Raw genomic sequence first — 14,584 nt, forward strand, 5'->3', positions numbered from 1 at the left:
AGGAGTAGAAGAAAAAAAATCGAGCAGAGCCCACAGGAACAGTTCAGATTCATCCCCCAAATCGCATCAGACCATCACAATAAAACAGGCGAATAGATCAGTGGTGTCTCTGACACTTTGAATCAATCACCAAGTGAAGCTACAGACTACAACATTAAAGAAATAACTTATTCTCCTATTTGAAAAGTCACAAAAACAGTCATTCTGAGCAAACCTCAAAAACAAATGTTACTATATAATAAATATCTTTGGATTAGTTAGTGATACATACTGTGCATTATTTTGTATTGTTGACATGATTTCATCAGAGCTGTGTAGGTGGTAGATGGTGTAACCGTGTGAGTGGCCGCCAACAGGAGAGGCAATTATCTCTATGGCGTATGAGGAAGATGGTGCCAAAAACAGTTATAAAAACACTGCACAGTATCTGAAGGGAGAACCACCCATGTGATATGAGCTCAGAGGCACCCCTGGAGGGAGGGAGAGAGAGAGAGGAGGTAGGGAGGGAAGGAGAGAGAGGGGGGCGTGGGGCGGGTTGAGATAAGTGGCACCTTTGGGTGGTACACAACCAGGTAACAAGTCATATTTCAACACATCCTGGCTGTATTCTAGCCCTCGAGTCTAAAATACGGTGCTAAAATGGATATCCATCTGCCAATGGGCAGGAAAGCCAAGCACATCCATGAAATATGTCCACCCACCCCTTAGATATGATGGGATGTTGGTGCTAGGACTACTAACCTCCTATTATGAACACACACATTTCTCTGAATGTGCTGCAATGAGGAAGCAAACAGAAGGAGAAATAATTTAGCATGCCATTAAACTAATATTGACTCAGATTAATTAATTAGGACACATTCTATTTGCAAAAATCTCAAACCTTTCTTCACAACAGATATAAAATAACATGTCAGTGTTAACTCAATATAATAATAGCAACTACAATTATAGAGAGGCCCTTGCTGTGGCGTGTTATGGTCTCTACGGTATGCATTAACAACAGGATGACAACACTGCTAATATTTAACAACTCACATGTGGTATTATTACATAAAGCGTGCCGCACACAGGAGTTCATTCACATTCATGAGTTGTATCATAATCAATGTATTTGAACAGGCAAATGTATTGATCGTGTCAATTTATATTTGAGGGTGTTCTTTTGACCCAGTCCCTGACCTAAGGACTGCTTTATTTGTTTGTATTAAAGCCCCAATTTTTGATCGCAGTAGGCTATGGTTTCCTCTACGGAAACACCATCATGTATTGGCCTTGAGATAGAAGATACTGTTCACTCTATCATCTAACCCTTATATACAGTAGAAGGACTTACAATGTGTGACAAATGAACATGGGTTTTCCATATTGTTGTGAGGATGACAATTTGCATTTGAAATGTTGGGTACTCTTGGGTATTTATGAGTAGTAGTAGTAGTAGTAGTAGTAGTAGTAGTAGTAGTAGTAGTAGTAGTAGTAGTAGTAGTCTATACCCTGATTTGTCTTATTTTTCATTTACAAGTCAAACTCCTGAAGACAAGAATATATAATTTTAAACGTTTAATCAATTTCTGATTGTGTGCAAGCTAAGTGTTAAGAGTGTAGGTGTGAAGTTGCTTTAACGGCTGCATTCCTCCTTGAAAATGTAGTGCTTTTTATTTTGATTTATTTATTTTGATTTTATCTACTGGATAAAAACATGATGGTCATTTATGTGTTCAATAGTGTCATGAACCTATTCAAAAGCCATTGTATATTTTCAAAAATGCATGGCCATCAATCTGAACATATAAGGTTGTTTTTCTTAATTTCCCCAAAGTTTGTTTTTTGGAGAGAAAGTGAGTTTTCATACACTTGCAGCATGAGGAAAGAAAAACGAGCAGAGGGTAGAATATAAACAGCATGCAGAGAGGTCACCAAGTCCCTCTCTGTTACATCCAGTGCAGAAGGCCAGGTCAAAGGTCAACATTATGCCACCTTGATACCTAAGTTTAGTTCAGCATGTAGCCAAGCAGTCTTCTCCTTCCTGATCCATCTGCAATCCCCCAAGGCCGCAGTACAGAATGGTCTCAACCAGGCCTTATTCATGGTTATCTCTTTTCTTTTTTATCACAAAATGAGTCCCCTACAATGGAATAACAGCTTCAATTAGGCAGGAACAATCTCAAGAGGAAACTTACAATTCAAACTAGGTATAAACCAGGGATGGGCAACTTTGATGATAGGGAGAGCCACACAAAAAATGACACCAGAAACTTTGCTCTAGCTTTAAAACAGCTCGCTACAGCAATTTGATGGGGTACATCACCCAAATATGTGATATTAATCCGATTAGCAATGTTGCATGTGCAATGTGCATCCTGGATATAGTTGGAAATTGACCCAGGGGTCACACTGAGTGAGGTCGGGGGCCACATGCGGCCCGCGGGCCGCCAGTTGCCCACCCCTGGTATAAACACTGATGCAGACAGCAATTGTGTAGGCAGAAGCTACAGAACACTGTGGCAAAGTCAGCACAAAAGCATGGTTGGTTGACCAACAAAAGTCTGTGTGGTTGCCCAACAAAACTGTGTGGTTGCCCTTGAGTTCTGAGTGAGGATTGGCTTCCATCTCCATTTTGGGGGAAATGTCAAAACTGACCCAGATAGAGTTTGCTGGCAACTTCATGATAAACCGTGGAAAAGCTGAATGTTAAATGCAACAAAAAGAACATGATGGTTAACTCAGAAGCAAATCATTTTGCATCTTCAATTCAAATCAATTCATATTGTTTTCTTTCATTAACTTTCTTTCTGTCTTGTGTAGAGTATTGGACTTCTTTACAATGGACTAGACCTATAAATCGGCCAGAACAGTCTCACTCGGGATCAATTCTGTTTCAGCAAACTAAAAGGGATTAGGAGAATGGTTTTCCTTTTCGTGACTAAATTGAAATGAACTCACTGGTGAATATACAAAGTGATTAATGTGCTCTGGGCTTTTGTAGATAGTTTACTACAGTATGTTGAGTAGTTCACTAGTGGAGTAGTTGACTATAGTGGTGAGTAGCTGGAAGCTAGAGAGAGGGGGCACTCGTGATTAAGACTAGCTAGCTGGATTGCTTTTACTTACTTACACAGTTCCTGCTGTACTCACTCACTGCAGAGAGCTTACTTCTTCTTCCCACCTAATGACATACTTTCATTTTGTTTCTTCCGTGCCTCGTTGAACAAAAGACACACCTTTATGTTAGCAAGCGGTTGGTTGGATGGATGGGTGTGTGCATGTACATGAGTGTGTGTGTGTGAGTGTAACCCCACCCATCTAAAACAAGTAGCATGGTTGATTATTTGTAAAGTTTGTTTGCTAGCCACAGGTGAAAAGCACCAAGCTTAAAATACACTGACTACATTGGATTTGTTTACTATAGGCTTCCTCCCGGGAAACAGACAGACAGACAGACAGACAGACAGACAGACAGACAGACAGATAGACAGATAGATAGATAGATAGATAGATAGATAGATAGATAGATAGATAGATAGATAGATAGATAGATAGATAGATAGATAGATAGATAGATAGATAGATAGATATGTAATCCTATATGTGGACACACTGGTATTTGTGCCTTCTATAGAATGTGTATAAGCACTTATAAATGGCATTTTAATGGCATTTACTGTTCTTATTTATTAGATGCCTTTTACTGAATTTGAATAAGCACTTTTTTAATATGTGATATATCGCCTTTTATAATGTTTTTTTTGTTGTTGTTGTTGTTGTGGTGGTGTGTGTTTTATTTCTATTTACTATATGTGATTGTATGTCTATTTGGACGGTGGAGTCTGCAATAAAGTTTGATTGATTGATTGATTGATAGATAGATAGATAGATAGATAGATAGATAGATAGATAGATAGATAGATAGATAGATAGATAGGTTATACCTCTGTCATGGCGTCATCAATCTGTTTCAGCTCCTCATAGTGATCACGAGAGTCTCTCAAAGGCTGAACCATGATCTCCTCAATCTGAGGGAAAAGCTGATGGACACCACAATATAAAACATATAGCTGCTAGCTGCAAAGAACGGGTTACCGTGCACAATATGACAAGGAATGAGGATAACCCTTCATTTTACAGGTCCAGGTCATTTTACATGGTACCATGTCAATACGTATGAACTACAGTTGAATAGATTCACTTCAATTTACAGGTCCGGTACCATGTAAATACATATGAACCACATTTGAATAGAGATTGCTTCATTTTACAGGTCCAGTACCATGTAACTACCGTACATATGAACGCAAAAATGTATCGGGGCAATTACTGTGTAATTACTTTGGTGCTCATGTCTAATTACAAATAGTTCATACGTTGTTATGGACCTGTAAAATGAAGGGTTATCGGAATGAGTTTGCCCCACAACGCTTAAACACACAGGCCTACCATCATGACGGTCTCAAACATTGGGATGAGGACAAACTTGATGAATCCAATCTGAGCAGTGGGCTTGGTGACTTTGTCTCTGTCCATGAAGGGAGCCACAGGAAGACCCTCGGACTTCTCCCTGTCACTCTGACCGCCACACAGGAGCAAAACGCTGTCATTCTAGCTTCACTAAGGAGCCATTTCTTACCATTACAGGGTTACACTTTACATATATGAGGGGAAGTCGTGAAAAGCTGTACTCATTGTGGCTAGTTACTGATCACCATGGACTGTTTCTGTTTTCAGTCAAGCATCATGAGTTGAGCAGCACCTTATGGGTTCAGGGTTAGAGTGAGTGTTTTGGCTGCAGGTCACCTGCATGAAGTACTCGTCCAGTAGGCAATCCACCCAGGGCTCAGCTACCTCCGTGGGCCTCACCTCATTGGAAATGTCACAGCACTTGATCAAAACCATCTTCAGCTGAAAACACACATGCACGCACGCGCACGCACGCACGCACACGCACACACACACACACACACACACACACACACACACACACACACACACACACACACACACCAAATGGAGGATAAAGAAGCCTTTTCTCTATACACTACATCAATGCACACAGCCTTGTCTTACAGCATCCATTAGTGACCACTCACCCAATTATCCCTGGTTTACACTTGGTTTATACTAATTACAACAGACTCCACAGATGAAGGCTGGCTTGTGCCGAGCTCACTTCTTCATGTGTACAATAAACAGCTGATCTCTGTCAGGTGGAGATGCTCTGTGATATTTGAATGGACAATGTCTACGTACACATGTGACATGCTCCTCATTGGTGAAGTCAAAGTTGTCCACTTTTTGTTTGAAGGAGCCTAGTATCTCCCCGTGTCTGGCCATGTCAGTGGCCAGTATCAGGGTGATAATTGCCTGGAGGCACAAAAGCAAAGTCAAAGACAGTCCTGTGAATACCGTCTTAACAAATCAAGTCACAAATCGATATTCTCCAGATTAATCACAAAACTAAGATCAAATCCATTCTGCATTTCATGAAGAAATCCCTGGCTTCGTCCTGCTTTTAGTGAGCTGCTTTACTGTTCACTGATGACAGCCTGTATCTTACCCACCTGTCTGATCTGTTTGAATGTCTCATGGTCCACATTGGCAAAGATGTTGCACTCAGGCAGAGAGAGGATCTGGAAGGCCACAGCACAGTGATGGTTCTCCAGTGGAGAGATGTCATTGTAGCGCACTGCCAGCTCTGTACGAGCATTGATTTGGTACCTGATGGATGGATGGATGGATGGATGGATAAATCAGTCAGTAAAATTGTATCACTCCATCTGTGGAATGATTACATTGAAGCAACCCTATTACCAGCATATTATCAGAACGTATCCCTGATTGTCCCTGAGAATCCTCTCACCCGAAGAAGCGACCGGGTAAAACTTTGACCAAAAAACAACATGCATCATTTGAGTCAGCATGTTTTCATAGCTGAACTCTCTCCATGCTGAACCCGTCACACAGTTCAGTGACAGGCTGAACTCTCTCCATGCTGAACCCGTCACACAGTTCAGTGACAGCAGTGAACTCTCTCCATGTTGAACCCGTCACACAGTTCAGTGACAGCAGTGAACTCTCTCCATGTTGAACCCGTCACACAGTTCAGTGACAGCAGTGAACTCTCTCCATGTTGAACCCGTCACACAGTTCAGTGACAGCAGTGAACTCTCTCCATGTTGAACCCGTCACACAGTTCAGTGACAGGCTGAACTCTCTCCATGCTGAACCCGTCACACAGTTCAGTGACAGGCTGAACTCTCTCCATGTTGAACCCGTCACACAGTTCAGTGACAGGCTGAACTCTCTCCATGCTGAACCCGTCGCACAGTTCAGTGACAGCAGTGAACTCTCTCCATGCTGAACCCGTCACACAGTTCAGTGACAGGCTGAACTCTCTCCATGCTGAACCCGTCACACAGTTCAGTGACAGCATGAACTCTCTCCATGTTGAACCCGTCGCACAGTTCAGTGACAGCAGTGAACTCTCTCCATGCTGAACCCGTCACACAGTTCAGTGACAGCAGTGAACTCTCTCCATGCTGAACCTGTCACACAGTTCAGTGACAGGCTGAACTCTCTCCATGCTGAACCCGTCGCACAGTTCAGTGACAGCAGTGAACTCTCTCCATGCTGAACCCGTCACACAGTTCAGTGACAGCAGTGAACTCTCTCCATGCTGAACCCGTCACACAGTTCAGTGACAGGCTGAACTCTCTCCATGCTGAACCCGTCACACAGTTCAGTGACAGGCTGAACTCTCTCCATGCTGAACCCGTCGCACAGTTCAGTGACAGCAGTGTTGTAATGTACTCAGAGTAAAAAAGTTACTTAGTTATTTTTTTCGGGGGTGGGGGTAGTATCTCTCTTATGCAATAAAAAGTACAAAAACATACTGTATAAAAAGCTCACACTAGGTTATTTTACTCATTTTCTTCAAGTTCATCCTCAACTTCAATCAAATCTGATGGGGTTTCAGTTGGATTTACGTCTGCAGAGGTGTTTTCTAATGAACTCATGCGTTTTCATCTCCTTTGTGATTAAGCGCCAATGTATTCTCGTTCTCATTCGTCATTCAACCTCTGGTGAAGTGTTGCATTTGCGTCATTCAACCTCTGGTGAAGTGTTGCATTTGGTACTTCCAGAGAGGTCTGATGATCACAGCGCTTCCCACACACAGCATAGCCCCCCTCCCTCCATTGTGATGATGTCATCTGGTGATTTCTAGCAAATTCTTGATTAGCCAATCGTTACTTTGCTTGGAATTTGGCGACACTGGCAGTTAGCAAGGGTCAATAGTCAATTTTTCAACTTTTAGAACATGAAAAACAAAACAATAAACAAAAAACATAAAGAAGCAAAATAAACTCAAACACAGAGAAAGAAAAAACAAAACAAAAAACAAGAAACAAACAAAAACATACCAACATTGCGAAAAGGTCAACAGTTTTTGGTGCACAATTCACAGAAAACTTGGGGAAACTTTGGATGTATTTTACTCTGTACTCTGAAGCTATTTAAAATCTAACAAAGTACATTACTTCAAACAAAATCTACTTCAGTAAAAGTAAATACTGATTTTAAAAACTACCCAAAAAAGTACAAGTACACAAAAAAGCTACTCAATTACAGTAACTAGAGTAAATGTAATTAGTTATTTTGCACCTCTGCATCTCGTACGTCTATATCCCTCTTTCCCACTCTTCACTATGCTATAATGAGCTACATGGTCTATATTCCTACATTATGTATATAGGGATATTATCTATAGGCTACATGGTTATTAGGATACTGTATTAGCTTGTGTGAAAGACTTACGTGTTGTTATAGCCAGGGTGGTCCAGGTCATGACACACCGCAGCTGTCATCAGAATGCCCATGTCCGTGAGAGTCAGCTTCTCCTGGAGAACAGACACATACTGTATATGAAGGGTGTCCATCTAAAAAGGTTATGCAACCTGAAATTAATTTGTCAATGTTTCAACAAGACAGATGATTCTGTAACTGTAAAACAAGGTAATAATTAATAATTCACATAGCAATGAAAGACACGGACAATAGGGGACCACAGGAAACAAATAAAACAAGCAACAAGGTGTTAAATGATTTAGATGGTAAAATCCAACATGTACTTTACCTCCATAACGTTTCACACGCTTCTCACCTGCAGGTTGCAAAGGTGGATCATGCCATACATCATCTGACTAACACAGAAGCAGTGGCGGAAGTTGTGGAAGGGGTTGCCGCGATAGTTGTCCTGAATGCCCAACTAGAAGACAGAAATGTATCAGTCAGAAATATTCACTCATGCACTGAGTAATAGTACACTTTGTACATATTCTCACTCTCAGTAGGCCTGACATTGTACTCTTTAATGAGTATTTTATGAGATCATCGAACCAGCTTGACCCTAATCAGCAGCTCCGTATCAAAAGAGAACCCGTCTCTGGAGCGAATTCCAACACTTTCAGTGAATTCTTGATCTAAATCTGTGTGAACTGCTGCATGTATCCATGCTAAGTTCTCCTCTACTGTTCTGACTTTACCAGCCAGCGTTTCAGTGTGATGGGGTTCATGTTGAATTCCTTCACCAGCCCCAGGTCTTGGTACATGTACTCCAGACAGCTCAGCATCTGCAACCAAACACAGAGGAAGACAAAGGTGATGAGATTAAAGCCTCAAACAGTAGCAGCAGCAAAATAACAGGAATATATGAATTTAGATAGATAAAGTATCCAATTGACATTCAGCTATGAACAGAAAACAGTTGAATGAAAATGGGATGATCTAGAGTGCAAATGCCTTACCAGAGTGGTGATATCAACAAACCTCATTGTGTTCCCAATGCCATACATCAAATGTTGGCTTCTTCAGCGCCTCAATGGTCTCCTGAGACAACGTATACTGTTTATAGCAAAAAAAGAAGAGATGGGTTCAACTTAAGCTGGAGACATGCAGAGGTTGGCTTCAGTGTAACAGTAATGAGGAACCCAGAATGCCAGTGGACAGACCTTTGGATAATTGGGGACATCTCGTCTAGGAGTGTGCTTCCTCCCATCGTCTAAGAAGTTATATTTGCAAGGGCAGGTTATTCTGAAGTTGGGAGGTAAAAAGTGAAAGAAATTTAGTTTGATATTGTTATTTGATTTGAAATTAGTAAGAGCCTCCTAGTGGCTGGCTTGATGTTCATTTCACCTGCCACCACCCCTGGAATTCATCTCATCTCGTAGCTTCTTCAGGTCATTTTTACACCTCTCAATCTCCACCACCTTCAAGCCCTCCACTGAAACAATATGACACAAATCTTTAGTGGACTGTAAACAGACATTAATTTACCTCCAGTAAAGAATCAGCTTCTCTTAAATTTTGGAGTTTTAATTTGTTTCATTCTTTACCAATGATTCAGGACATGTTAAAATAAAATACGAAATTTGAGCTATGTGACCCTTTCAGAGTTACTGTATAAAAAATACCACATACATTCCACTCTCTTCTCCAGCATGGCTAGCCTGTTGGTGACATCAGTCCTCAGCTCATTGATGCGAAAAGCTCTGTAAGAAGATAGCAAACACTCGAAGACATATAGCTCTTTTTCATTTTTGTTCCCTGGTTATGGAAAAAATACATATAACAAGAGAGAAACCAGTGTACGGTCTGATTTAACTTGCTGTTATGCATTGCAGGAGGAGGTATGTATGGTAATGTATGGTTAGAAAACGTGGAGTATTATCTCTGAACGTGTCTGAAAGGCACTGGTGTCAGTGAGGTATGTGTGAGGGTGGGTACGGCCATGCTTCAGCCATAACATAACATCAACAACACAGACGTTACCTGCTGAACTGCTCGGCCACCTGAATCAACACGTTCTGAAACATGTCGTCCTTCTCTGCAGAGGGAAAGAGCAACCACCCGGTGAAGACGAGTTGAGCTTTTCAATCTACCGTAATGTCATCATTACTTTCTCTGAATCCGCTGTTTCTGCATGTGTGTAGCAGCCATATGTGTGTCATTGAGCTAGTTAGGTCAGTGAATTAAGCTCTTATACACTTTACCCCCAAGTTGACCAGTAGACAGAGGGACAACTTTGTACAAAGAGCTGTGAAGGAATCAGATGTGCAATCAATCATCATTCATAGGTCCAGATATTAAAGGATAAGTTCACCAAAATGTTTTCTTTCAAATGCAAAAAAAAAAAGAGGAAAAGAAATGGCTCCATAAAGCTCGTCTGGCGTCTCCAGAAGCCCCGAGATGCCAAGTTGATGTGAAAAGACGTAATTTACACCCTGTTTTTAGTTGAAATCATCACTGTAGCCGTGAGCTCAGTCCCCTTTTCACTTTCACTTTCACTTTCAACTCATGTCCACACAATGAAGATTTCAGCTAAAACAGGGTGTAAATTACGTCTTTTCAAGTCAACTTGGCATCTCTGGGCTTCTGGAGACTTGGATTATGCCAGACGAGCAGTATGGATGCCCCTTTGTTTTTGTTTAAAAGTTGGTCACCATTCACTTCAATTGTTTATGGAGAATGCTGTAACTGTGTTTCCCTGCTAAACGAATGTTTTGTTGACTAAAAAACTTCACTAAACCTTCCACCGACATAGAGGTGAGTAGATAATTAATGACAGGATTTTCATTTTTTGGTGAACCATGTCCTTTAAGTTTGCATCACTTTTCAAAGATTCACACAGTAGCACTTTTTCTTTTCTTCTTCTTCTTTTTTCTACCAACAATTGAAAAATGTCACATTGCAAAGTAAACTCTTACAGAAAGAATATGCAGAGGTTTTGACAAAGATTAGAATGAAGTGTAGCTATAATAATGACTGAGACTTGTAGTTGAAATGCTCAAATCTTTTTTTGATCAAATGTAATGCAACGTGTTACTTTGGAGAGTTGGTTGGCATGGTGGGATCTATGGAGACAAAGGCACCTTCTGGGTCCACCAACATGATGGCAGTATTCCTGCAGTGAGAAGATAACACAGAAAAGCAGGAGTGAGAGGAGCCAGTATGAGGATGATCATTATGAGCTCTGTGTTGCTTTGTATAATATCCTCTCAATCTGTCACATTGCTTTTTGCATCATATTCTGTCTTTGTCTGGCTATCTAACATTATGCACAGAATTGCATTATTCCTAACAAGCTAACCAACCAACCAACCAACCAACCAACCAAGCAACCAAGCAACCAAGCAACCAAGCAACCAAGCAACCAACAAACAAACAAACAAGCAAACACAAATAATTTAAATAAATAAATACCTTGGGAGGTTGGATGAGGCACACAGAAGCTCCTTGATGTCACATGAGCTACAGTGGGGACTGAACACCACCTGACAGAGATACACAGTTATTTGGTCACTTATTTTGCTGTTTCCTCAGTTCAGACACAAGCTAGTTGCATCTGCTTTCATATTAATCCAGAAACAAAGGGAGAGGGAACGCATTTATTCTTATTGCCAGGTTATTATGTATAACAGTGTATGTATAACAGTAATGCAATTCATGTCACCACGGCCACACATTTATGAGAGAGGCTGTATTGTGGAGCCGCACTAACTCAAATCCAACACAGAGTCATCTGTGTCTACACAGGCACACCTGCACACAAACAGCTGCTGTGCTTTTGATATAAGGCCTCAGTGTTCGGACGGGGGTAGCCGGAAGGTTATCAAATTTCACGTATTTGAATTTAGACAAGCGGGTCACATGGGAATGTATGTGAAGTCCATAAGGGCCGGATCAGACTGCTGCTAAATAAGGTCAAGTTAACACTGAGAGCAATGAAGGAGCCATGTGAACCAGCGAGACAGCTGGAGTGCAAGAGTTCATGGAGCTCTCGATAACATCCATGGCCTTAACTGTCACAGCCACACCATTCACCTCCAAAAACATGCATGAAAATCACTACATACATTATAGCGTGCTACACAAACTGCTGTCTGCAATGGTCAGAAGTGGATTTATATGCCCAGTGCAGCCTAGAAAAACAGTCATCTTTACATGTTGAAGGCAGCAGGTGTAGCAGACAAACATTCACCCTCAGCCCTGTGGCTCAGGGCTCTTCAACAGACAGATGTCATCTCCAGCTCTCTACTTGAAACACTCGACATCAACAGATCCAGCAAGTGCGTCATTTATCTATACTACAGCATGTTTGGAACGCTGTAAGGTGAAACCCCCGGGCTCCAGGCCCTCCTCATCCATTTGTTATTGGTGTTGAAATGATTGCTGTGTGGCTGCTATGTGAGCGCTATAATTAGGCTAAAATCAGTCGTGTGAGATGTTATTTTCTCTTCTTTTCTTTTCTACAACTTCACCACTGTGCAATGGCTTTTGCGCTGCTTTTGAAGACTTTGGAGCAGAGACACATATAGTTCTAATGAATCCCCATTTGACCCATATAGAATGATAAGAGAGCAGAAAATAGTGCACGATGTGTAACCTGCTGCGAACAGGTGTTTGGCTCCGTCAGTCAGGGACACCTGTAAGACATACTACACTGCATCATAGTCTATTTTTAACAGCATGTCAGGTGAGGCTAGTCCACTGGCAATGCCCACTTTTTGCTTCAAGAAGGGAATTAAAATATTAAAATAATATTTGAATTATTGAATTGCCATCACGGGACGGTGGTTAAGGGCATGTCGTATGACGCTGCCGGCACGGAGAATTGCACAGATTTACTTTTCTATAACAGTTTGTGCACAATTTATTTATCTATAAAAGTGATGTTATATAATGTAAGGTTTGTTTGTAGCATCTGTAACTTCATGCTGCTTTTCTTAGCCAGGTCCCCCAAAAAATATGTTCTCTTATTTTGAAGCAGCGGTGGCCAGGATTTAGCAGCGGTGGGCCGCTGCTACTAAATGCATATAAAAACCCTGGTCATAGTTAGGGTTATTTATGGTTGTTGCATTCAAAATGTAATATGATTTTTTATGATTACCTGCTTTAAAATGTAACAAACTTCATTAGATTATGTCTGCTGATGTTATTTCCAACCCTTTTGGGGTAAGTTTATTATTAATGTTATCTTTGTGTCTAAATTCAATAGACTGTAACTGGGTTATCATTTCAACCAATGTAACATTATTCATTTTATGTATTCATATATATTATCCTGCTATGTCACCACATGTCCATCTGGATAGGAAAGTAACAGGTGATTGTAATAAATTAACAGGTGATTATAATTAAATGATAGCCACAGCAAATTAGATGTATTTATGGTTAAGCACCTAGAAAATGGATGTGACATCATGGGAATACTATGAATACCATCTCATACTTGTCATTTACATCTGCAAACATCATTCTGATTAATCCAGCCAGCAATTACATATTTATCAAAAGTGTTCGTAATCTGATTCCTGTATTTTTTTAAGGAATTGTTACAAACTACAGTTACCATTTTCTTTTTTTTCTTTTTTATTGTGGTCACATCACTGGAGTCCTGTATAGGTGATAAGTTACTCCCCAATACTGTAACATGTATAATTGACAAAGGAAAATGTTGAGACTTCTTGCTGATATTTAATAACTTACATTTCTATTAAACTGAATAAAACGTTTATAAAACCAGCCTGTCTCTATCTCTCTCACTCTCTCTCTCTCTCACACACACACACACACACACACACACACACACACACACACACACACGCACGCACGGCACGCACGCATGCACGCACACGCACACACACACACACACACACACACACACACACACAGCACGCACTGGGTTTGTGGTGGAAAAGACAAGATACTGATAAAAGGGGGGAGACTAAACTGAATGGCAGTGAGCAAAACAATAGGGAAAGATATGTAAATTAAAACATTACTGGTACTGTCTGGACTCACCTTCTGAACCTTCCCTTCCACATTCAGGTAAATGGTTTTGGGGGCGTAGGAGGAGGAGCTTGAGCCCATATTAACCCCCCTCTCCTCTCACACCTGGAGGAATATTTTGGAGCTGAAGAGCCGGCAACAAGGGTCTATTTCCCAGGACACCCTGGATAAACAAATCATTGGAGTAAAAGCCTTACTGTTCAAATACATTCATGAGAATCAGTGTGCATGCTAATGAAAACAGCAAATAAAAAGGCTAGCAATGGAAGGAAACTATTTTGAGGCACACACAAAAATGCTCAGTTTCCTGCAATAAAAACTGCCTGAAATATTTTCACTCATTTCAAAGATCAATGTACAAAATGTTTCAGAGGGTCACATTAGACAGTGATAAACAATTATGTAATTTGTCTTGTGAAGCACTTTGTAAATTTGCATTCAAAGGTACTATATAAATAAAGTTTATTATTATGGTAAATGGTAAATGGCCCGCATTTACTGTATATAGCGCTTTTATCCAAAGCGTTTTACAGTCAGTAGGTACATTCACCCATTCACACACCGATGGTGGCAGGTTACCACGCAGGGTGCTGGCACACCAACGGGAGCAATTTGGGGTTCAGTGTCTTGCCCAGGGACACTTCGACATGCAGACTGGAGGAGCCGGGAATCGAACCACCGACCTCTTTTATCCAAAGCGATTAGTGGACGACCCGCTCTACCTCCTGAGCTACAGCCGCCC

General features: G+C 41.0%; 1 protein-coding gene across 2 annotated transcripts; it reads right to left on the reverse strand.

Annotated features, from left to right (window-relative positions):
* Nucleotides 1-3,149: 3,149 nt before the first annotated feature.
* pde9ac (phosphodiesterase 9ac) lies at nucleotides 3,150-13,935 on the reverse strand (the record flags this gene model as incomplete). 2 transcript variants are annotated; one of them, XM_083637751.1, is made up of 18 exons in its annotated part: nucleotides 13,855-13,935; nucleotides 11,254-11,324; nucleotides 10,877-10,954; nucleotides 10,044-10,087; nucleotides 9,823-9,877; nucleotides 9,472-9,542; nucleotides 9,187-9,274; nucleotides 9,003-9,084; nucleotides 8,821-8,895; nucleotides 8,538-8,624; nucleotides 8,156-8,260; nucleotides 7,810-7,892; nucleotides 5,556-5,712; nucleotides 5,245-5,358; nucleotides 4,792-4,896; nucleotides 4,435-4,563; nucleotides 3,930-4,025; nucleotides 3,150-3,200 (listed from the first exon to the last, which is right to left on the reverse strand). In XM_083637751.1, exons 1-18 carry the CDS (start codon nucleotides 13,921-13,923, stop codon nucleotides 3,150-3,152), a joined length of 1,560 nt encoding a protein of 519 aa, XP_083493877.1. In that variant the 5' UTR covers nucleotides 13,924-13,935. The 2 variants fall into 2 exon arrangements, with proteins under 2 accessions (XP_083493877.1, XP_083493876.1); XM_083637750.1 differs by having other exon boundaries at nucleotides 3,150-3,203.
* Between the last annotated feature and the right edge of the window lie 649 nt (nucleotides 13,936-14,584).

The sequence above is a fragment of the Poromitra crassiceps genome (genome assembly GCF_964638095.1).
Source record: "Poromitra crassiceps genome assembly, chromosome: 5".
Classification (NCBI taxonomy): domain Eukaryota; kingdom Metazoa; phylum Chordata; class Actinopteri; order Beryciformes; family Melamphaidae; genus Poromitra; species Poromitra crassiceps.